This window comes from Equus caballus, chromosome 16 (assembly GCF_041296265.1).
Source record: "Equus caballus isolate H_3958 breed thoroughbred chromosome 16, TB-T2T, whole genome shotgun sequence".
In the NCBI taxonomy this organism is placed as follows: Eukaryota; Metazoa; Chordata; class Mammalia; order Perissodactyla; family Equidae; genus Equus; species Equus caballus.
The window spans coordinates 42,653,411-42,678,450 of record NC_091699.1 but is presented as its reverse complement, the minus strand read 5'-3'; the positions used below and the strand labels follow the sequence as shown (position 1 = coordinate 42,678,450).

At 42.9% G+C, this 25,040-nt stretch overlaps 1 protein-coding gene across 10 annotated transcripts in view; it reads right to left on the bottom strand.

The window, feature by feature from the left end:
- Positions 1-25,040, bottom strand: part of ARHGEF3 (Rho guanine nucleotide exchange factor 3) — a 284,680-nt gene that overhangs the window by 157,094 nt on the left and 102,546 nt on the right. The window contains exon 1 of one of the 10 annotated variants that reach the window (XM_023620240.2): positions 6,022-6,281. The exons of the other annotated variants lie outside the window; for them this stretch is intronic. Within the exon in view, the coding sequence (XP_023476008.1) occupies positions 6,022-6,072 (51 nt within the window). The 5' untranslated portion in view covers positions 6,073-6,281. Of the gene's footprint in view, positions 1-6,021; positions 6,282-25,040 lie in introns of those variants that run through there. 10 annotated transcript variants of the gene reach the window in all.

Here is a 25,040-nt window from a genome sequence, read left to right as displayed (position 1 = left end):
CATTCTCCCACTCATTTAAAAAACACTCATTAGGCAATTAGTATGAATCAGACCCTGAGCCTGACACTGGCATACAAATATGGGAAATCCTCTCTTCCACTGGATGAAGTTCTTAAGAGAAGGAAGGGGAAAGAAGGGGGAGGGGATGGATTGAAGAATTACAGTGGAGTTCTTCACCTGGGGCCAGGGCCTGCACAGAAATGTTCACAAGTCTGTGCAGGTTTCTGAAGCGAACATTCAAAGATGCACGTGACCTCAAGAAAGCAGAGGGCTAGCGCTTTTGGGAAACTACGATAGGCTAGGTACCATGGGAAATTCTGAGTACGTGGTGGGTGCTTGAGGAGTTGGCACCCAAGACAGAGGACAAAGTGTACATGGGAATAAAAACACAAGGGATTTGAACCCGAGTCTCTCCCCGCCACATCAGGGATGATCTCTGTGAATGGCTTCCTCCTGCTGCTGGGCCTTCACCAACTCTCCCCTTCCTCACATCAGAAGATTATAAGCATTTGACAGGCCAAGACAGTATCGCACTTGTCTGACCTGGGATGAGTGGACCTGCCCAACAGGCGGGGGTGGGAGGACAAAACGTGATAAGCCAGGTGAAACACTCATTGCAGGCCAGCACTTCAGCACCAGTAGATATTCACTCATCACGTATTTATTTAGAACCTAATATATGTCAGGCCTTGCGTTAGGTGTTCTCGTCATCTTCATCATTTATCGTTACTACATTTATCCTCCTCCAACATGGCAGAGTGCTCCACACAGTAGGCACTCAATAAATGCACAGTTAAGCACTGCACAATGACATTTCGGTCAACAGCAAACTGCATACGTGATGGTGGTCTCCTAAGATTACAATGGAGCTGAAAATTTCTGAAAAGAGTGACACCTCAAGAAGAGCCTCAGGCAGGTCCTGCAGGAGGTGTTCCCGAAGAAGACAGTGTTATCACAGGAGATGACAGCTCCATGTGTGTTATTACCCGTGAAGACCTTCCAGTGAGACAAGATATGGAGGTGGAAGACAGTGACACTGACCCCATGTAGGCCTAGGCTAATGTGTGTGTTTGTGTCTCAGTTTTTAAGAAAAAAGTTTAAAAAGTAAAAAAATAAAAAATTTTAAAAAATAGAAAAAAGCTTATAGAATAAGGATATAAAGAATATATTTTTGTACAGCTGTACAGTGTGTTTGTGCCTTAAGCGAAGTGTTATTACAAAAGAGTCAAAAAGTTAAAAAAATTAAAAAGTTTATAAAGTAAAACAGTTGCAGTAAGTTAAGGTTAATTTATTATTGAAGAAAGAAAATTTTTTAAATAAATTTCCTGTAGCCTAAGTGTAGAGTGTTTCTAAAGTCTACAGTAGTGTACAGTAATGTCCTAGGCCTCCACATTCAATCACTACTCACTCTCTGACTCACCCAGAGCAACTTCCAGTCCTGCAAGCTCTGTTCATAGTAAGTGCCTTACACTGGTGTACCATTTTTATCTTTTATATCGTATTTTTACTATACCTTTTCTGTTTAGATGCCCAAATACTTACCACTGTGTTACAATCGCCTGTGTGAATACAATCGTATTCAGTACAGTAACATGCCGTGCAGGTTTGTAGCCCAGGAGCAATAGGCTAGACCATACAGCCTCGGTGTGTGGTAGGCTATACCCTACAGGTTTGTGTAAGTATACTCTATGATGTTCACACAATGATATAATCGCCTAAGGACGCATTTCTCAGAAGGTACCCCGTCATTAACTGACATGTGACTGTAGGTTGCGTGAGTAAATGGTGATGATCTCTGTGGTAGATTAATTTATTCTTCAGCAAGCTTTTATGCCCTCTCTTGACCTCCATGGCTTGATACTGTGACTTGCCCTGACCAATGGAATACGGGTGGACGGGGCAGTGTACCCATTTTGAGCCTAAGCCTTAACAGACATCGTGTGCTTCTGCTTGATCCTCTGGAACTTTCTGACCTCCAGAGGAGAATACACAGGTGGATGGCTAATGGACCCATGTGGGATGGACCACCCCAGCAATCTACACACCAGTAAGCATAAGAATACATCCTTGTTATTGTTAGCCACTGAGTCTCAGGTGGTCACTCAGCAAAAGCTGACTGAGACAGTCTCCTTTACATACATTCAGACATTTCAGGCAGAGAGTGGCCCTGTGGGCTTTCCCATTAAGGTGGGATTTCAGCAATTGGGTTATTTTGTGGCTCTCTCTACCCCATTTTCTCTGGGCTGATAACATCCTAATCAAAGAAGACAGCAGGGGCCACAAAGACCCATATTTTGGCCGTCTTGACACCTGGCACAGAGTCAGGCACAAAACTGGTCCTCAGGCAGTGCCCGATGAATGAAAGGAAGGGCTAACTGTTCATTCTAGTGGGAGAAACACTGTCAAAATCACTGCCAGGCAGCAACCTAGGCTGCAGGTGCTCAGAGCCACTGGTTCTGCAGTCCCCAAAGTGTGACAAGTGGACCTGGCGGTGACACAATGTCATTTCAGACCATATGCAGCAGACCGGGATGTATTTATTACAATGTGTTTTAGGAAACACATTATACTGTTTAGTGATTTCAGGACTAAATAAAGGACTATTGCTGCTTTCGATGAGCCTGTTAAAAAAAAACCAAAAACAAAACTAGACAATTTAAAGAAAAACAGTAAGTGAAGAATAATAGTACAAGTGATATATGGATTGGGAAACACGACTAAAGTTTAGGAAATACTGATCCATTTTAAGTCTCATTTTCCTACAAATCACAATCATCATCATAGCTAGCATTTTTGAGCACTGACAAGATGGACTGTTTTAAGGGTTTCACAGAAATATTATTTTATAAACTGCTCATAGTACCTGAGGCAGAGACTATCATCATCTCCATTTTGCAGGTAAGGTCACTGAGGCCCACAGAGGTAAGGAACTTGCCCAAAGTCAAGTAGCAGTGAAGATTTGAAACCAGCCTGTCAACCTCCAGGATCCAGGCTCTTAACAGTGATGTCTCTACTGGAGAACCTGGTACCCAGGGAAGTTCAGCATTGCCCACGGTTAACTGGAAAACCAGGAACTTGAACACCAAACTCCTCACTCCCAGCCCAGTGCTCTCATCCCTGCTCCACGAGGAGCCTTGTGGTGAGAATTCCTGGAGGGGTTGACAGGGGCTGGGTAGGGTACGCAAGAAACAAGGGAGAAAGATCGGGAACACCAAAGGAAGACTTGGAAAGGAAGAGATGGGGACATGAACAAGGCTGCCAAACAGAAGCAGATGCGTAAGTGATGCAGAGAAGCTAGAATATGGACAAAGTTATTGGGAAAAAGAGGGCTGACAGCAAGGGCTGGCACACAAGAGCTGGTTCCTGAGCTCCTCCCAAAAGACCTGCCCACCCTGGTCAGCACTGGGAACTGGTTTCCCGAAGTGACATTCACATAGCTTATATTTAGGTCCTAAAGTCACCCATTGTTTCTGTCCCGGTGGACACTTGGGGTCACCACCCTGACCTTGCCCTCTCCGAGTCATACCCTGAGTGTTCAATCAAGAGAGCCCTTTTTAGGACCTAGTTTGAATCAACTTCCCCTTCCATGGCTCCCACTTGGCATTCTGGGCAAGCTGTAAAAACATGGCTGGAATCAGGGCTTTAAAATGAAGTACTGACCTTTCGTGGAAGATGCTACTTCCTTCCCTCCACAAAATCAAACCAAGGCCATGTTGATTTCAGGATATAAGATGTTTCACAGCCCTCTTGTTGCTAAGCCCTTACACACTAAGGATTCGTTTTTCTGGTAGCCACCAATACATTCTATGGTCATAAGGCCTGAGACAGGGGTCATGTTTGCTAAGTGCTGCCTCTGTGCTAGGCACTGCCATGAGCCATTTCATTTATTTCTAATGACAACCCTACAAGGTAGGCACTATTTATTATCCCCATTTTACAGAGGAGAAAACAGATTCAGAGAGGTTTGGCAACAAACCAATTGCATGACTTAGTAAGAGGCACAGCTGGGACTCAAACCTAGATATAATTGGTTCTAAAACCCAAGCCCTTAACCATTACACTCTACCACTCCTCCACAGACACAGAACCACTTTGGCCAAATCTCAGAAGATGGATTTATGAAATCTTTAAAGGGTTTCTCCCCTCCCTTTTTCTCCTCCACATCCAGTTACCAACTGCCCCTCCCAACCCCAGGCCCAATTCCTCCAGAACCTTTCTCTGGAGACTCTGAGAGCCAAGAAATGAAAATTAATTTAATAACACTTTCAAGAGCAGAATAAAGGCCAATAGCCAGCCAACCAATTACATTTTGAGTTCGAGTTGATATTCTTGAGAAACGTGTGCTTAAAAGCACTCATTAAATCATTTGACTTTGAAAGAGGGAAGATATGAGAATAATTTTCGACTGTCTGTGCAAGATATTTGCATATCTTAAGTTCATATCAGAGCTAAAATGAGTTTAGAGACATCTCCATTTGACACGGGGGGAAACTGAATCCAGAGAAGGCAGTGACTTATAATAGATGCCTCTTACAGAGGTGCGAATTGGACCCCAGCAAACATCCACCAGAACAGGCTGACTAGCCAAAGGACTGGAAAGCAAAATGTTACTGAAGATGTTGCATGTGACAGGAGATGTGGGAAGGGCCCCATCATTAGAATCATCATGTAGCACCTACTGGCTAAGAATGATATTTCTGGATCTATTCTGCCTGAGCTTGAAGCCTAATCCACTACTAATCAGCTAAGTGACCTTAGGCAAATTATTTATCTTCCCTAAACTTCTGTTTTACCATCTGCAAAATGGGGATAGTAATAGCCAACCCCTACAGTGTTGCAAGAATTTCATAAGCTAGTACAAGTAAAGCGCTTAGTAACACAAAAAAGCATCTAATATAATTATAATTAGCCATTATTGTATTATTTTTAATCAATGTTACATTAACTGTCACCAAGATGTAGTAAATCACTTTAAATGTCATCAATTTCCATACTTCAAAGGCTCAAAAATTAATCTTCATCAGGTGAGCAAACAGTTAGGTGAATGAGATAGGAAAAGAAGAAAGAGAAATCACCCAAATCACATGAAAAGATTAAAAATGTATATCTGTGATGGTCATGTACAAGAGGTGGAATTAGCATTACAAAAGTCAGTTTCAGAAGCGTAATTCTGATGAGACAAACAGAAAAAGCAATGGGTATTTCCTTTACAAAATAGTTTTGGTTTATCCAAAGCTTTAATACCTACCCCTAAACACACAAGCAAATAAAAGAGACAGAGAGAGTAAGCTTCAGCGCTCCCAACCTTCTTCAGCCCATTAGAAATAGAACACTTCTAGCCCCTCCTTCCGAAATAACTCAAATCTGGCACCAACACTCTTAATGAGAATGGCAGAGAGTGTGAGTCTCCCCTAATATTATCTGACTTCATCTTCCCAATGATGAACACATTCAAAACACCAGGATCACTTCAAGGAAACCTACAAAAAAAAGTTGCTCCAAGCAGAATGAACTTCCAAAACGGAGCCCTGCTATCTTCCAGTACAAAGAAGAAGAGAAGATCTCGGAAATGCACTTTGTGATAAAAACAGAAAACAAGGCAGATGCATCCTTTCTTTCTCCCTTTTCCTTCCCATTACCTGAAAACAGTTCTCTTATAAAAATTGAAATACTAGCATCGTAGAGCAAAAAGTGAAAGACTCCCTCCCCTTGTTCTCCTCCAATCACAGATGCTGACGGACGCCCTGACAGCCAGGCACTCCACTTCACTCACCATCTCCACCAAGCACAACCGTTTGTGGTCTTAAACACAACCACACAGCTCTTTTCTGATTCATACTAAAGTGAGGCAGAAGTCTGCCTCCATCATCCCAGGTGTTTTTAACAGCAGCTCCCTGTTCAGTTTCTTGGGAGATGAAAAGAGAGCTGTGCCCTCCCACAACTCAGCTCCTGGCACCGCCCAGCAGGCTTGGGTGGGAGTTGGGAGCTGGTCCATCCCTGGATCAGCAGCAGGGAGCTTACCTGAGCACGGACAAAGAAGCAACACCACACCATGGGGCGCTCCGACCTCATTCACCCGGAGTCCCCTGCCCTTAACTGTGGTGGAGCCCTACGGACGGGATCCTCTGAGCAGAGCAGAGCATGGTTTCCCTGAAGGAACTCCTCCCCGCCACTTGGGCTGCATGACAGGAAGTGACAGGGGGCCATCAGTTACAAGTGTCAGAAGCTGAGAACCACACCAGCCAAGAGCTCCCACCTCCAGCAGTTTCCTTGCCTGCTGCTGCTGCTTTTTCAGAGCACTCTGCCTTCTGGCATTCAAAGGCACACTAGAAACTCAGTTTCTGGCTGACAATCCCCAGCCTGTAAGAAACAAACAAGGCTCAATGGGTCCCCACCTAAAGCCATGCTGGGCATTCTGACAGCTCCAAAAGGTTTGCTGCTAGGACATCATGCCTCAAGTCTGGAGCTTTGCAGACCCAAACGTTGGGATGAAATGGGTAGAGAAGGGACACTGGGAGGAGAACTTCGTGTGTTCAAAGAGGAATCAATAGCCCACTTGAAATTCACCCAAGAGTCAGCAGCCCTGCCCGGGATACAGAAGCCACAGTGAATCCAATTTCACAGCAACTCAATAAATGAGAGTGGTGGTAAACACCACACCCATCCGTTTCTTTTTTTCTTAGGCAAATCTTCTCTTCATGGCCCCTTCAAAATAGCTACTTCTGGAAAGCTCCTTTTCAGCTTTTGACATGGGTGACAAAAGGCCTCACTGCTCTTCTCAGAGTTACTCTGGGAATAACTCGTGGCTGACATTTCTCATTTTATGAACTGGGGATCTCACCACAATGAACGCCTGGCCCCAGTCTTCTGCCTTTTACAAAACCCAGACTTCTTGGGTGATTGTTTCACAGCGAACCACAAGCTTTCAGATGAAAACTATGCCCTGTTCCACTCCTCCCGCAAACAAAGCAATCCCCTCACCCTCCTCGCATAGTGGCAATGGGTCTCACACCCAAGGAGACGTGACTCTAGTGTAGCTTTCAATGATTTACTTTGATTTTTCAGTTCTCTAAGGCGGTGGTATCTGATTTGCAAAAACCTTTCTAATTGCAACTTTTCGCTGCAAAGTTTCAGCCTAGGGTTTCCCGAGGCCTTCTTATACATGTACAGATTTTTAAGAATTTTTGCCTGTCTCAACCTTGAGTAGAGTGGGTGGCCCAGCAAAGAGAGAGGGTTCATTTGAACAACACGCTTCAATCTGAGTCTCAATTTCAGAGCTCATAAGAACGCAGGCTCTCCCCATTCTCTCAGGCCAGTGGCCTGACCCCTACCATGGGGCCTCTGAAGAGTGCCCTCTGCCCTGCAGACACTACAGAAGGATGCACCAGGCTCTGGTAGTAGAAAGATGACCCAGTGATGACCGGAGAATAAAATAAACATTGCCAGGAATTTGCAAAAAGTGTGGAGGAGCCAAGAAATAACTGAGCCTGGCAAATGCATTTTTTATGGGGCCACAGTCTGGGAAGGCTTCTCAGAGCAAGAGGCTCATGGGCAGAATTCTGAGGGATGTTCTAGGTGGCAGAACTGGCAAGGGCAACAGCAGGGAGGTGCAGAACCACAGGGTGTTTTGGAAGAAAAGCAAATGCTTTGAAAGGTCAGGAGCACTATTCTGATGGGCTTGCGTCTTGCTTCAAGGAGCATGAAGGAGTCCCATCTGTTTGGAGGCAGAGGAAGTGAAATCACTGTGAAAAGGCTCAGGCCTTTCAGGCAAACATCTGGGTGACCTCAAGGCCCATATATGATAGCCGCCAGGTCTGGCACCCAGGAAACGCTCAGTAATGTGTGTCAAATCAAACAGCAGTGTCCGCAAAAGGTGGGTTGCAGCCTGTCCTCAGGATCCCCTTTTTCCCAAAGCCTGACTCCCCACAAAGCAAGCCTGGGGTAAGTGGGGGCTGTTGGGTGGGGAAAGAAGGCATTCCTACAAAGGCCTCTTGCTCCAACCTCCTACATAAAAAGCGTCCAGAATTTGTATAGGTCTGTAAACACCCTGAGATTAGCCAGCTTTGGTGGCAGCTCATCTAATGAAGAATGGCAATCCTCTGTGGACCAACGGAGGCTCCCATAAGCCCAGCCACTGCTCTCCTGGGATTTTCAAAAAAGCCACTTCATGGAGCCCCAGCAGCCAAGGCCAGGATCACCCCAGTGAGGATCCAAAGGAAATGTGACATGGCCATGGTGTGCTAGAGTTCACTTCTTTTCTGGGGGAGGGAGGGTACATTCACATGAACTAATCCTAGAATGATTAAGCCCAACTTCCGGCTGCTGACTGTGAATGAGAAAGAAGAACTGAAATCCGTGGGCTGTAGCACTTCGTGGAAGAGGTGAAACCTGAGTGGGCTCTGGGGCAGGTAGCAGTGGAGGAGGAGGAAGGGAGGGAGAACCAGCAGACGCCTCGGCAGGGGAGAATGGGCGCAGGCTGCAAACAGGAAGGAAAGAACAGGGCACGGCCATTTCCTCCGATGCCCCTGCTTTGACCAGAAGCAAGAACTCCAGTAGTGAAATCGGTCCACACAGAAGGCCTCTCAGAGGAGAATTTCCGTAACAGCCTCCTGCCCTGCAGGGTTCAAGTCCTTCTTGAGCTTTATAATGGGAGCTTATAAAGGAACAGGAATGTGGCTTTGCCCTGTGTGGCATCTAGGATACTACCAAATATTCAAACACGTTTTTCTACTGATCTTTACATTTTGAAAGTAACATAGTGTCATTGTAATACAATCAAACCATACAGAAGTGTAAAAAGTGAGTTTTCCCAAAGGCCCTGCTTTTTTCTCCACCCCAATCCCATTTCCCAGAGGCATCCATGTTCACACACCTCCCTCCTGTTGCCCTTGTCAGTTCTTCTGCCTAGAACACCCCTCAGAATTCTGCCCATGAGTCTCTTGCTCTGAGAAGCCTTCCCAGACTTTGGCCCCATAAAAAATGCATTTGCCAGGCTCAGCTATTTCTTGGCTCCTCCACACTTTTTGCAAATTCCTGGCAGCGTTTATTTTATTCTCCGGTCATCACTGGGTCACCTCTGTACTACCAGCCTGGTGCATCCTTCTGACATATCTGTAGGGCAGAAGGCACTCTTCAGAGGTCCTATGGTGGGGCAGGTCCTATGGTGGGGCAGGCGGGGGGGCGGGTCACAAACCCAAATGCTTGGAGACCCAGGGGTAAGGTATGTGAAAGCAGACTTTCACATAGGCAGTGGGGCACCCCTGAGAGTGTTTGCCTTAGGTCACTCCCAGCTTATTGGGGTTCCCAAAGAGACTACTGGCCCAGGGTGACCCGACATTTCAGTTTTTCAAGAGAAGCTGGAAATTCTAGGTTTTATATAAAATCTCCTAATTTTTAAAGGCTGGCAACTAATCCATCATTTTTAAAAATGCTGTACGGGCCACACAAAACACAGTTGCTGGCTGGATTTGACCCGAGGGCCAACAGTTTGCAAACTCTGATGGCAATCTTTCCAGACATTTCCTTCTAAACACATATAAGTTGATGGATGTAACATTTTTTTATTTTATTTTTTCAAAAATGGAAAGACAACATTAGTCTACGGCTTGCTTTTTCTCTTATCATCCAGAGCATCTTTCCAAATGATACACATTTTCGACCCAGACTGCAGAGCACCCAGGGTGCGAGTACCTTAACTCCTTAGCCCCTGGCCTGTGAACACCCAGCAAACATGAAAGATACAATGTCAGCTCTCAGTTGCTCACTTCTCTCGCCTCTGCCAATGTTGAGAACATACTCATGATGAAAGTGCACCTGTGTACAGATATTAAAACATCCTAAAGCCACAATTACTGAAACCATAAACTGTGACTGTGGGTTTTTGATGTTTTAACATGAGAATTTACCATGTATTTTTTCATTTGATCTTTACAACTGTCCTGAGGTAGGCCTTACTACTATCTCTATTGTACAGATGTTTAAAAACTGATTCAGAAACAGGTGGCATGAGCCCGCCCAAGACACAAGGCCTACAGGTGGCGGGGTTGGGAGTGGAGCCCAGGCGGGGGCGGGGGAAGGGGGAGCATCCGTGGATGGGGGTGCTGACTTCAGAGCTCCCGCTACATGCATACGGCCCCCAGGACAGACAGCAAGAAGCCTGCAATCTAGGATATGCAAGAATTTGACATACAGCAAATGTTGGACTGCAAACCACTGGAGGAGAGGAGGATCACTAACAAATAGGACAATTCATTTCTTGGAAAGAAAAGCCTCATTTTAAAGCTCTACTTCACACTTATCCAAAATAAATTCTACATAGAGTGAAAGGTTAAGAAGAAAAAAGAAAACTATGGTTCTCGGGATATAACATTTTTCTTTAATTGTGTAGAGCCGAACCATTACATATTTATACATGGGAAATTAGTTACGAGGCACCTATAATGCAAAAACTGGCCCCTGTTCTCCCATACCTGGTTAAATAACAACACTAATGACAACCCCTTTTTGGACTCTAAGGAGACTAGCACCAAAATGGGGACCCAGCTAAGATACCACCACACACTTCTTTGTGTCACTGGAACTCGAAGCTATGTGTTTCCTGTGTTTTTATTCTATATACCTGAGAGCATTTTCTGTCGAGAAGTTGCAAGTAGTTTTCTCACCAAAGATATTATAAGAAACATATGCAACAGGGTTGTGAGAATTTCATTTACATAAAACAAAATGATGAGATTTTAGTAGAATTACTTCTTCATTACAAATTGGTGACTAAGGGTGATTCTTTCCATTTGAATTTTATTCTGTTTCCTCAATCTCTTTCTTATTTGTACCCAAGAAGTCACAGATTTCACAAAAGCTTGGAGTTGAATGGAAATTTCAGAGTCTTTGAACATATTCCACTTGATGCCTTATGTTTTTAAATAATTCCACAAACCAAATTGGAAAATAGAATCTCATTAAAATGGAATAGTAGCAATGATCAATTAAAGTAGTATATTGCACATGGATTTAACCAAGGTTCTATTGTCAGAAAAGCATTATTTCATAGATCTTAGGTTTCTGAGGCTATTGTCAAATTCCTGTAAGACTAAGAAAAAACAAAAATTTATGCTGTGGCTGAGAGGGGAGGTGCAGTAATACTCTTTGGTGTTACTAGGTTGGCAGGAAGGCATAATGCACAGCAAGTCAGTGAGAAATGAAAAGAACCTCAAAGTACTCAGAGCCTGTGAGTTTACTTGTGGTCATATACTTATACTGAATGTCTTCATATCTCAGTGCTGCAAGTGTGGTTAAACCAAGAAAAACTTGGACAACTCCTCTGCACTCCTCACCATAAACTGTGGACAAATGGGAGGTCCAGACCCCATCCTGGGCCAGGGGCATTTGAACACAAGGTGGTTTAACTCGAGACTTTGACCATTTGAAAATGTTGATGCTCTTCTAGAGCCCTGCTTAATATCCCAGCTCAACACGATTACAAAATGATGAGAAGAATGTGGGAGCAGACCTGGCTGCCCAAGGTCAAGAATGAATAAATAGAAAAGTCTTCATCTATGGTTTCAACACAAGAGCTAAAAATAAATGAGGCTTGAAGATGGAAGTCTCAACAGATTGCTAATCGTGGCTAATCTTGAATGCTTATCTTGCTGATTTTGTTACAAGCAATAGCTTGAGCGCTGTATTCTTTCTCTTTAAACAAATCTGAACTTTTATAATCAAATTCCTCACATTATTTTGGCAACCGATACATAGACAGCTATTTTACAAAGAGAATGACAAAATGAAAGCCGTCTTCTGATGTGTGCTGTGAAGCAGCCTGGGCTCTGGAGTTCTGCCTCCTTTATGAACACAAGCAGGGGCAGCCTGGAGAATTTCTGCATGGAGCAGACCCGGGTGCTTGCAAATAAGCTCACTCGATTTCTTAGAAACATGAACACCCTGAGCGCAGCTTTTTCAAAGGACTGTCAAGTCCCCTTCATTATATTGTCAATTAAAAGTGAAACTCCAGTGGGTTGCTGACCTCTGCCCTATTCTTAGGAAAAAGAAAGGTTTAAAAACCGATTAGCTGATATCTATCAGCCAAAGAGCTTCCTTACTTGGAAATGAGACTCCCTCTTAGGCATTACAGTGCTGTCAAAGTTGATTAGAAATGGAAAATCTGAATATGAGGCGGGTGGTGTTCCTAACACTTAAATGAATACTCAGGAGGATTTGAAATAGTAATTTGCTTACATCAAAAATAACTTTTGACAAACTGAATTTCTGAGTTAAAAATATATAACAAAAGCAGAAATCATTTTTATTAAAAAGTTTCTTCTCATAACTTTGACTTCAGATATCTCCTTAGGGATAATTTCTGGGAATGACTGGCTGGCTGGAATAATGAACAGTAAATTAATATGGAAGCTCTGTGATTTCTGGCTCTGCCATTTATTAGTTGAATGACCCGGTAAGTCACTTATTAACTTCATTGACCCTTAGTTTCCTCATCTGTAAAAGAGGAATAATGATTCCATTATCCCTAACGGGGTTATAGAAAGGACCACAGGAATCTAATTGATATATGTGTTTTAAAAGCAGAACAAAAGATAATGGGGACATTGGGGGTCATTATACTATTCTTTCTTTTTTGTATAAATTTAAAATTTTCCATAATAAAATATTTTTTAAAAGACAAAAGTACTGTAATAATTTATTTTTTCAAGCAAAAAAGGAAGTTTTTTTGGCATAATGATGGACATTGGTTCAAATTTTCCTCTTAGCAAGTTGAAAAGTTGGTACCAAATCCAAAAGAGTTTTATTTTTACCCTGATTTGAATAAGCACTGTCAACTTGGCATCTAATAGGAAAAAAGCAATGGAAATTTGCAATTCCCCATTTCTCTCCTCTCTTACTTCCAATAGGGGGAGAAAATGAGAAGGTCATTAAAACTTAAGTTCTATTTATTTTTTAATGCTATAATGCTGACTTCCTTGAAATCCCTGTATCCACCTAAAAAGTTCAATTCTTCTATAAAAATACCCCCAAGAAAATACCAAGAGATTGAAAAGCGTGCGTGCACCCATGACTCAGAGCATCCATTCTGCCTATACAACAGTGAAAGTGTTTTTCTGTTTTATTTTGTTTGGTGTGTATCCATGTGTACTTGAAGAATAAATATTGTACTTTTTTCCTTAAATCGGAATCAGAAAGGAATCACCAAAACACTGGAAACCAGCAAACCAAGCAGGGGATACTCAGAAAAGGCTTCCAGCTCCCACCCAAGGGAAGCTGATTCTGGTTGGAAGCTCAGCGCCTCCTCCCATTAGGGCTCTGCCCTAAAGGCTGCCCCTTTAAGTCAGACTTCCTGGTAAGGCTCAGAGATTTCCGCACGCAGCTTCCTGGAGACGGTATAAGATAAACAATAAACTTTGCAGCAAAATGATGGACAATAAGCCCCACGTGGCCATACAAGAAGCAATTATAAGCACTGACAATGGTTAGGGCATTTCCAACAGGAATGCAAATCTGTGACAAACATGGGAGAAACATGCTACCCCACACACCTGCACAAACTAAACTCATTAAAAAAAAATAGTTCCTAGCTTCTCATTGGATTGAGAAATAGTTGCTTCCAAATTTGGCACTATTTTTTTTTCAAATCATTGTCTAACAGGAAGGGAGTCAGGTCTTTCTTAAAGTGCCACCACCTATTAATTAGATGAACGCTGCTGAGGCCAAGCCAAGTGACTCCATGAGTCACTTACTCCATGTGTCTCCATGAGGGTCATGCGTCACCCTCTGGATACTCTGCAGCTCAACCTCACTCCTGGGTTTGAGGAAGCCCCCATCTCATGAACCAGAGCCCACACGCTACCAGAGGAGATGAGGATCCCATGCATTTGCTTTCCCAGCCTCCCTTGCAGCTAGGGCACAAGAGCATGAGCCAGGCTCAACCAATCAGACAGTCCCACCCCAGACGTGGCATCAGAAGCTGGCATGCAAAGCAGCAGGGACGCTGCAGACTCTATTTTGGTGAGGATGGTGGCAGCTCACAGAGGCGACAGTGAGGGCAGATTGAGCAGAGATGTTCCATAACGTGTGTTGGTGGTACAAACTATGGTATCTACACCAGCCCAGCAGTGGCAGCAATGGTATCTGGTAGGAAATGTTTGGTAGCGTAATTTGGTGTTGTTTCTGGTTCCTTGTTCCTTCCAAAATTCTCTGAGCTTCCGATATTCCTTAATAAATTCATTTTCTGCTTAAATCAATCAGAATTGGGTTTTATGACTAGGGGTTAATTCCCACACACAGAGCACAGGATGGTTTAAAGCTGATGTATACAGAAACCAACCCCACAGGATGATTCTGAGCATAAGGACTGAATGGCTTCTTTCACACTTGGAATTCAACCCAAACACTGTCCCTTGGCCTACAAGACCCTGCATCAATTGGCCCCTTTCTCCCTCCTAGACCTCATCTCATTCTACTCTCCTCCCTCCTCCCAAGCTCTGGTCACACCTTCTGTTTCTCATCAGATTCTTTCCTGCCTCAGTCCCTTTGCACTTGCTCTCCAGAAAACCTTCCTCCAACTCTTCACATTGCAGCAGCATCCTCCTCTTAGTTTGGTGTCTCAGCTTACAGGAGGCCTTCTCTGACCAGGCTGTGTAAAGGACCACATACCACATCCTACCCTCTTATCCTCTATCATGACACCCTGTTGATTTCCTTTGCAGCACACATCCTGTGATTAACTTATTTCCAGCATATATCTTGTGATTAACTTATTTCAATATTAATAACAATAACAACCACCATTGATTGGAGGCTTGCTATGTGCCAGATGCGAGGCTAAGCCCATTTAATTCTATGACCACCCTATGAGATAGGTACTTTCATTATCCTTAGTTTATAGATGAGGAAACAGGCTCAGAGGGGTTAAGGAAGTTGTCCAAGCTTGGCAGTGAAGGAATACGGATTCGAACCTAGGCCTACAGTGTGGGCTCATTACTACAGTGCTCATTCAGGCAGTGGTCTGACAGTGACTGAATGAGCATCAACCATGGTGTGGGCTCTGGGGCCACAGGACAGGCCCAGCTCTCACGGAGCCAATACCCTGGTGCTCCAGATCTCCCACTTGGTATTCTATCTACTATTCAGGAACCTTCCTCAGGGAAGACATGCAGCGGGCTTGTGGCAAACTGGGGAGGGCATCCTTCATTCAATAGAAAAGTGTCCAGCTCTGTGCTCAGTGTTAGGCTACAAAAATACCACAGAGGAGCTCACAAGTCAGAGGGGATGCAGACCTGCAAACAATGCTTGCAGCTCAACCAGCCACATTCCACAGCCTTGGAGCCCTGCAGCACAGAGGAAGCAGCCAGGGACAATTCTCAGGTCTCCCCAGCAAAAGTGCCATTCAAGCAGGTTGCTGGGGAGGTGGAGGAGATGCTAGGCAGGGGGAGGGAGGCCAGGGCAAAGGAGAGAAGTGGGGAATAGCATGGCTCATTCAGGAAGCAGGGAGATGTGCAAAGGGCCTGTGGGAGGAACAGAGCAGGAAGGCCTGGAGGTGAGGAGTCAAGGTAGGAATTCCAACTCTATCCTGTAGAAAATAGGGAGCCAGAGCAAGCTTTTAGGCAAGAACAGAGGCAGGACCAGATATAAATTCTTTTTGTCAAGAACAGTGGCCATGGCTGTATAGTACTGGTGAGAGGGCTTGGTATCCTATTTCCTGTATATTTTAATGTACACATACATAAATATACCACCTAAAAGCCTGGAATTGTAACAACAAAAAATTCCATTTCTATGCTTCCCAACTCCCTCTCCTTGCTGAATGAGAAGTGAGATAAATTTGCCCTGCAAACAGGAGTTAAGCACAGCCGTTCCCTCCTGTAATGTGAAATTACACAGAGCTCTCACATCAGCGATTTATGGAGAAAAGAAGGAATTCCCCTGTTACTTGACTTTGCAGCTCGAATCACCTCTGCCCAGATTCCCGCAAAGTGATAACAAGAACCTCGCCTCTGGGTTGTGTCATCATTAAAGTGAAAGGCTGATTTTTATTTTTTAAAGAATGTACAAGGTTGAGGCCCCAGGGGCCTCCCATGTTGAATGAGCACCTGGGGTCTGCGGGGGAAGGCTGGGTGAGATCAGCACACAGTACCAGGCCCCAGGAATTGGTATGCTAAGTTTGCAGCCAAGGAGGTCCGGGAACACCAAGGCCAGCCAAGGTGGGAACGGGATAGCATCTGGAAAGTAGACTGGAACTCAACAAAGGCAGTTTAGCACAGGGGTTACGAATAGGAATTGGGAGCCAAACAACCTGGATTCAAATCCCAGTGCTATGCTTACTGTCTGACCTTGAGCAATTTACTTAACTTCTCTGTGCCTCAGTTTTGTCTTCTGTTAAATGGGGATAATTAGGGCACCCACCAGACAAGGTCATTGTGAGTATCAAATAAGTCACTTAGAACAGTGCCTGGCACATAACAAGTAACAAAAGCAGCTGCCTAGGGACTGTATATGATAAACAATTAACTTTGTAGCAAAATCATGGAAAATAAGCTCCTGCATGGAACAACAAAGAGCAATTATAAGTGCTGACAATGACAAGGACATTTCCAGTAGGAGTGCAAATCTATGCAAATAGCTGTTGCTGCTATTATTATTAAATATAATATTTATTATGAATATAATATAAATACACTTATATTTTTAAATTATATAACATTATATGTAACATCATATAATATAGCAATATAATGGTATTATTATGATCTGCTTTAACCCAATTTAAGAAAGAATTTGTCAACAAAAATGAGGGGTCTGAGCAGGGGAGCCCCAGGAACAGGGTCCTGGGCAGTGCTTATGCAGTGATTTCTGACCACCTTTAGGTAGAGTGACAGGGACACTAATGTGGACTCTAGAGTCAGTTCGCTGGGCCAGAGTCCAGGCTCCATCAGATACGAGCCATAGGCTTGGGAAGGTCAGATAGCCCTTAAAACCTTGATTTCCTCATCGCTGCAAAGGGGATACCAATAGCACCCTCTTCAGAGTTTGTGCAAAGCACTGGCACTCAATTGTACATGTATGTTTCACATATAATCTTCCCAGCAATGCTGTGAATCACATACAATTATGATGTCCATTTTACAAATGAGAAAACCCACAGCTCAGAGATGTCAATCAAATCACCCAAGGGCACGCAGCTGGACTGACATTCAGGAAGTCTAGCCTGAGCCAGCACTCTAAGCCAGCCCTCAATTCTACAGTCCTGTGAAACATAAGGATGCATCACAGCCCCTCTGCAGTACAAGAGGGGAACTAATATGTGCATGGGAATTGTCCTTTAAAAAGGGTGTGTGTTTTCCCATTGCAGACCCCTGCCCTTCCGCACCTGCTAGGCAGTGAAACTGCCCCTTGTTCAGCACCTACTATGCGTCAGGCACTGTGCTGAGTGTCCCATCACATCATCACCATCTCATCACCATGGCAACCTTCCGAAGCAAAGACTAGAAGAGACTGAGGCTCAGAGAGGTTGAGTTTCTGGCCCAGGGGCACAGAACTTGTCAGTGGTAGCACCTGGACACAAGAAGGGTCTGTCCTACTCCCACTCAGGCTTGGAGATGTGCTCTGAAAACAGCCCTCAATGTGCCTCAAACTCCCCTCTCCCCCTCATTACCTCCCACTCTGATAGCACAAAGCTGCTTATTCTACACCAGGATAATGACCACAGGGACCAAGCAGGGCCGTGGCACAAACTATAATTATTGCAGACAACAACTTGCATTCCAAATCTGAAACGTGCTCAGGGCCTCCCTCGAGCCCTGTAATCAGCTTAGCCTCTGCCCAGATTGCTCTTGAAATGAAGACGTACTCAACCAACTGAGCCACAGTGGGGTTTAGAAAATATGCCTCTGCCCCCAGTGAACTGTCACCTGAGGGAAAACCATGCCAAGAAATGACCAGGGTTAAGCGGGATTTAAACCCCAGAGAGGTCAAATTCCTCTGTCTCAGAACAAAGGAAACAGCAGCCAGGACAGCGGACTGGCAAAGGCAAGACCGGTAAATAATTAAAGGCAGGAAATGCATTACATAACACATGGGCCTCAGTGCAAGGTGGAATGGGCACCCTTCCCTCCTTTATCACAAGTTGCTGTCTTGCCCACAAGTCATATGTCAGGAGTGCTCGCCTTGCTGCCTAGGACAACACAGGACACCCACAAGATCAGCGAAAGGCTTACTGTAGGCACATTGTGAGAAAAAACATACATCCTCTGCTTTAGAGAAAGAGGCCCAGGGGGCATATCCATGGACAAAGAATGCTATGACTTGGGTGCTTCCAAGTGGGAAGGACAGTGTAGTAAGGGAAGAGAGAGGAGGATACCAGAATTTTCAACTCTGCCTATGGCTTCTTTTACTATATCTGAATCACAGAGGGATTCGTACTAATAATGTTGGTTGCACATTGCTAGATTCCTAGGCACTGGTTAACTGAAATTCACCACAGCCCCACCTTTGTTTACCAGACAAAGAGGACAAACCACAGGTCAATTTCCATCACCCCAACTCTGACAGAAGACTTTCACATGAAACCTCTACTGAGTTGACGGTATCTACAAACTGAATCTAGACTGTCCTAAAAATCAGAGTGCTTCTCAAACTTTATTGTGCCACAAATCACCTGGGATCTTGATAAAATGCAGATTCTGATTCAGGGCTGGGGTGGGGCCTGAAATTCTGCATTCCTAACAAGTTCCCAGGTGCTATTGCTGCTACTGCTCCGTGAACCACACTTTGAGAACCTTTGCTAGGAGACACACTAGTGGCTAAAGCAGACCAAAAAAAGAAAAAAGTATTTCTTACGTTTCTACAGTCACGACATCAAGTGGTGACTTTGTTCTAAGAGCAAAGAAGTAAACTAAAGCAGTATGCATCTTTAAAGTGCTTGTTTCCAGGCTGTAGCCAAAAATCTCAGCACTTGCAAGTTATCTCATTGTTGGTAGACAGGATGACTGTTCTTGAAGGAAAACCTTGTTTAGATGCTATTAACTAAGGAAACTCCAGCAGCTCTTCCCTTGGTTGAAGTTTCTGGAATAGTCCTGGATCCTCTGAGGTTCAAAGCACTTGAACTATCAAAGGACAGCGTAGCTGAGTGTCTTGCTTTTGCCAGCATTCTCATTCTCTGATGCTTCCCTCTCCTTTGGTGGGGGACCAGCCCCCTGCAACTGCAGCCACGTTCTAGAGGCTGAGTAACCTGCTAACCCAGCCCACCAGCTGTGGCTGGGGCCTCTCAGGGACTTGAGCACTGCGTCATCAGTTACTGGTTGCACCTTCCCAACCAGACAGGCACCTTAATAAAATCACTCAACTAATCCAAAGCCTTTTTTTTTTAAACTGGCTAGAGGCTGCTGCCCTGTCCTGTTATGCAAACAGTACACGATGAATTGCTGATAGCATCTCCTCATCATTGCCAACATAAACCCTGCTGGGCCAGCAGAAACGAGCCCACAGGGACCGTAAGCAACAATGGTTGCATGAGTTTGTTTAAACAAACACAACTAACAACAGGTGAAAATGTTTTTATCTCCTCCTATTGCTAAACCAGAGACTTCAGAGATTCAGTTCTTCTAGAAACAAAACCAGAGTCAAGTGTAAGGAATAGAGGACAGCTAAGGGAAAAATCACCCAGAAAGCAACTTTGTGTTTCTTTTAGAAACACACATGTAGGCACAGATTTTTGGAATGAGTAACTAGAACTACTAAAACCAAATTAATTGAGATACTTGCATTGTCTGTTTACTGCCTCACAGGAAGGATTTTCTTTCCTATTTTTGTCCACTGCTCTTTTTGACATTTGCCCTTCGAGTCAGGTAGTAGAAATATTTCTTGGTATATTAAAGAAGTCTGATGCCACTAAATAACAAAAAAACTACACATAAGAGATGAAATAGGCAACAGCAGTCTTTAAACCAAAACCCTAACATAGAAAAAAATGCAAGTGGACAAGTGAAGGGAAATGGGAATTTATTATAGTAGAGAGATGATGTCCAAGTAGTAGGTACGCTCACTGGAGGAGATTTGACGAAGCGTGTCAGAACAACTAATGAAACAAGATGAAGAAGTCACTTCCTGAGCAACGGGTGTTGGGAGAAAAGGAAGAGCAAATCGAGGACAAGTATTTTAGCGGCACACATATGCAGGGCCTCTTAGTCAATCTGGATAACGAGATATTTTAAAAAGAAGGAAAAAAAGACACGACATCAAGAATATAAGAATAGGCAGCAGGAGGCTTTATTATGTTTCAAGAACAGCAAATCTTGTCCATCTGTACCCATTCTGTAGACTTCAAAAGACTATTCCAGTCTAAAACTCAAGTTTTTTCCTTCCTGAGTTTTAGAATTTGGTGATAAACTTATTGATGCTTGGCAAAGATTTGGCTCCAAGAAAAACACGTTTGATTTTAATTACACAAGTTCCAAATGGGAAACATAATGTGGGGCAGAGGTTAATTTTAAAAAGCCAAGTATCTTTTTGACCCCAAAATTCCTTAGCCAAGTTTGCAATCTGTAATCTTCTGAGTTTCAATAATAAATTAAACCCAAGAGGAGGAATACACAGGCTGCCACACTAGGTATTTTTCTCTAATTTTCCCAAAGTGATATTCCAAAGTGTTGTCCGAAGCTGTCATCCAGAATCCATAAAAACAGTGTGCCCCAATTAAGGAAGATGCATTGAGTTACCCATGAATTCTTTGGCATATTAACTCTTTTTGAGATGATTGTTTCAGAACCATGACTCTCTCTTGGCTGAGTACACAGTATTCATTCTTATTAAGGTGCTTTCCTCCCCTCTCATTTATACAAATAAGATTTATGGATTTTTTGGTTGTTGTTGTTGGAAAAGGAAGACAAAATTCCTCAAGGTCACCTTTACCAAGTTCTCACATTTTGAAACTCCTCCACAAACAGATGCCATATTTTTAAATTCCATCTTAAGTAATTATGGGATTTAGGCCAATTCATTGAATTTCTGACTTAGATTTATTCCTGTTGCCTGCTGGGGATGACTTTTATTCTTAAACCTTAAAGCCTAAAACTCTACTCCAAAATTACAGTTCAAATATTTGGCTTCTCACCTCAATTTTTCTTTCCCTTGATTATAAAAATTACGTGTGCACCCTGTAGAATCTTGGGGAAGTCAAAACATAACAAGGAAAAAATGTCACTTACAACCTCACTTACTGAGAGGAAACCATCATTAATATTTTGGCATATTTTCTTTCAGTCCTTTCAAATGAATTTTTTTTCACAGCAGAATCATTATTATATACACAATTTTGTTTCCTGTTTTTAAAAAGATAACAATAAACATTTTCCATGAATTAACACTCTTCCTCAACATTGCCTTATGGCTGTATAATATGTGGTTATATGGATAAAACACGATGTACACACATTATGGGACATGTAGACTTTTTCCAGTCATTATAAGGACTGCTGCACTAAACATCCCTGTGAATAAATCTTAACCCACATCTCTGCTGACTTCCATGGGATAGATTTCTACAAGTGGAATTATTGGACCAATAGCTATAAATATGTTTATGGTTCTTGACACTCACAGCTTTCCAGAAAGATGATCAAGTAACAATGCCACTGAACGTCTGTGGCATCTGCCCTACTGGACCCTCACCATTTAAAGTCATCACTTTAAAAGCTGCTGATTAGTTCTGTAGGTGAAAGACAACACTTTAAAAACGTCCAATCCTTAGACTGACTTGCTGAGGTCAATGATTTCAAATGTTCCCTCAGTATCAAAATAATCTTTTATCCTTCAAAACATGATGTTAATTTTTCTCACATATAAAAATGCAATCAAAACCTCAAACATGAGAAGAATGTAGTTATTTGTTGGATGTTTTCATTGGGCAACTAAGGTGCTTTTAGTTAAGAAGCCAAGAACAGCCAGTTCGATGTACCAGTCTGTGACAGTACGAGAGACGCCCAGTACAGAGAGATGCAAGCAAAATAAATTCAAAACTGACTCCGCTGCCAAACTTCACAAGATACATAAGATCTGAATTACCATAAGTCAACACCTATCCAAAGGAATACATTAGAATGTTCAAGCACATATGGAAACTACATTTAAAATTCATTCAACAGTTTTTTACACAGGATATTGTCTTTCCTCCCTCTACATTGGTGCATATTCCCATATACATCAGGGATGTCTTTTTGTTTAATGGCACATACATGCAAAGAGCAAATGGTCCAGACTCAGTCTCCCAGAATCCAGGGCCTGAACTGATTACTCTATAACATGGAAAAATATTAGATAAGTGGAAAGTTTTTCTACTGTACTGGAAATGTTTTGGGGAGAAAGAGAATGTTTCCCCACATTCCCTTTCCAAGAAATTTGTCCCACTTTCCCCAACGTTACCACAGCTCTTGCTGAGTGGCTATAAGGTAACAATAGTAGTAGCAGGGGGAAAAAGTATTTATTGAGTACTTACTATGTCATAGACCCAGTGCTAAATACTTGATTTGAAATATTTACTTTAATCCTCATAAGAACCCTATGAGCTAGATCCATTTTTCAAATGAGAAATCTGAGTCTCAGTGAGGGTAGTTACTTGCCCAAGCTGGAGAATGGCAGATCCATTTGAGCCTGACTCTCTGGCCACAGATGACGGGACCAAGGGGCAAAAGAGCCCTTCTGAGAGCTGGCCAGCAGCCTGCTCACCACTTGTGAGGCCCAGCACAAGGAAGACAAGTTGATGTGTTCAGTTTTCTTAGGGATTTGGGGATGGGGCAACTAAGACTATCCTGGGAGTTGTGGGAAAGAGAGCTGCTGAAAGATCATGTCAGGTTGAAGTCAGAGGTGGCATCATGACAAGGCCACATGCAAGGAGAAGACACTGCGAGCAAGCCCTACACATCAGAAGGCGAAAGCAGAGAAAGAAGGAATGAACTGACCCACAGAGAGAAATCCTGGGTTCCAACACTGTATGTTCTCTCATTAAACAGCCCTTTTCTTGAGGTCAGGGAGCAAGTACCTGTTTTTTGCCTTGAGTTCTGTCTAAAATATCTACCAAGGAATCTACAGTGGAGTTGCTCCTCACTCAGAAACTGGCTTGTCATCAGCATCTACCCTGTATAGCAAGTTAGCACCATTAACAACAAACAACCATTAACAACAAACAACCTCTGTGTGCCTCTTAATAGAATGCAAGTAGCCAGCATCCCTTAGGATGTTTTCCTGCCCCAAAGTGTTAAACCTGAAATAAATCAAGTCTTTAGACTTATCAGTTTATAAGAAATATAAAGGACAGAGGAACAAATTAAATGACATCATAGGGAAAGCAATCAGATAAATTCAAATGTGAGACACATTCCATAAGCAACTGGTCTGGTCTTTTCAAAACGTCAATGTCATTGGGAAAAAAGGAGGGATGAGGAGAGTAGTTGAGAATAAAAAAGACTAAAAATCACAGTAACAAAATGAAAATTGTGGTTTCCAATTGGATAAAAACAAACAAAAAAAATCCAACTAGATGCAATGCATGGCCGTTGAATGGTTTGGGGTGAAAACAACTAAAAAAGACAACTGGGGAAATATGAATATAGACTAAATGTTAGGAAATGTTGGGGAATTACTGGTAACTTTCTGAGCTTTGATAATGATGTTATGGTAATATAGGAAAACGTCCTTATTCTTAGGACATATATATCGAAGTATTTATAAATGAAGGGTCATGGTATTTGCAATTGTGTTACTTTGAAATGGTTTGGTAAAATAAAGTCAAACTGTATAAACAGCTAGAATAGAGTTAAAGCAAAATGTCAGCAATTGTTGACTCTAGATGGTCGGTGTTTGTTGCACTTATATTTCAACTTTCCATATGTTTGAAATTTTTCACAATAAAAAGTTGAAAAAATAGCACACATAGTAAAAATAATCATCATGGAAACACCTTAGGAAGATACCAAGTGAAGCCTGACATCCCGCCTCTCAATAAACCAAGGTCAATAGTCCCTACTCCTCTGCTACAACAAATATTGTATATATATCTTTAGCTTAGCCCAAGATGAAGCTGTTGCTTGTTTTTAGGGAGCATGCTGCAAAAACCCACGTCAAGTTCTAGAGTCACCATCCCCCCACACTGAGAGCCACAGAGGGAATAGCAGGTTCACCATCCCATCTCACACTGAGTCATGATTTCTCTCCCCACACCCTTTTCAATGAGGTTTAATTGAACCTGCATAAATTAAATGCATATCTGATACAACTCCATGGCCTCGTCCTCAAATCAGAGCTGTGATTTTCAACAAATCCTCATCTGTCCATAAAAAAGTAATCAGTCTCATTCCCCCTTTTTTTCTAAATGGGATGTTAGGTCAAATCAGCCCTGAGAATACAAAAACACATTGTGCATTAGCAGCATCCTGATGGAACGTTTCCTCCTCCACGGACACGTGTTAACCAGGTCAGGGCACTGGTGGTCCCTGTTGCTGCTACATCTAATCCAGCTGGTTTTACTACCAGTGCCATGTAGAAGTCATGCACAAAAAGGCTAGTCCAGGAGTTCTGTTCATTGAGATTTCCCGAGTTGGATGGCAGAAGGAGACAGCCGGGGCAGGAGATAACAAATGCGGAAGGCCCAAAAATCAAGACAGAGAAAAATTTTCATCATCAGGCTTATATAGGGCAGCCCATTGAAAAATGGGCCCTAAGCAATCAAGTTGTAACGAGCATTTCCTTTTAGAGAATATTTATTTTAATTACTGAAGAGGAACAAGTTTGTAAGACTTATTCATCTTCAATAATAAAAATATTTTAAGTTATGTTAAGTATAAATAAGTGGTTAGTAAGTAGAACGTGTGTGCTAAACATAGATAGGAAAGGGTGGAAGGAGCAAAAGATACCTAATATTCATAAGGCACCTGGTTACTAAATATTTGTTATACACTAAATATGCATGAGACTTATGAAGTAATGAATACACAGGGCCACTAAATATATATGAGCACTTAATATACATGAGGCCTTAATTTGGC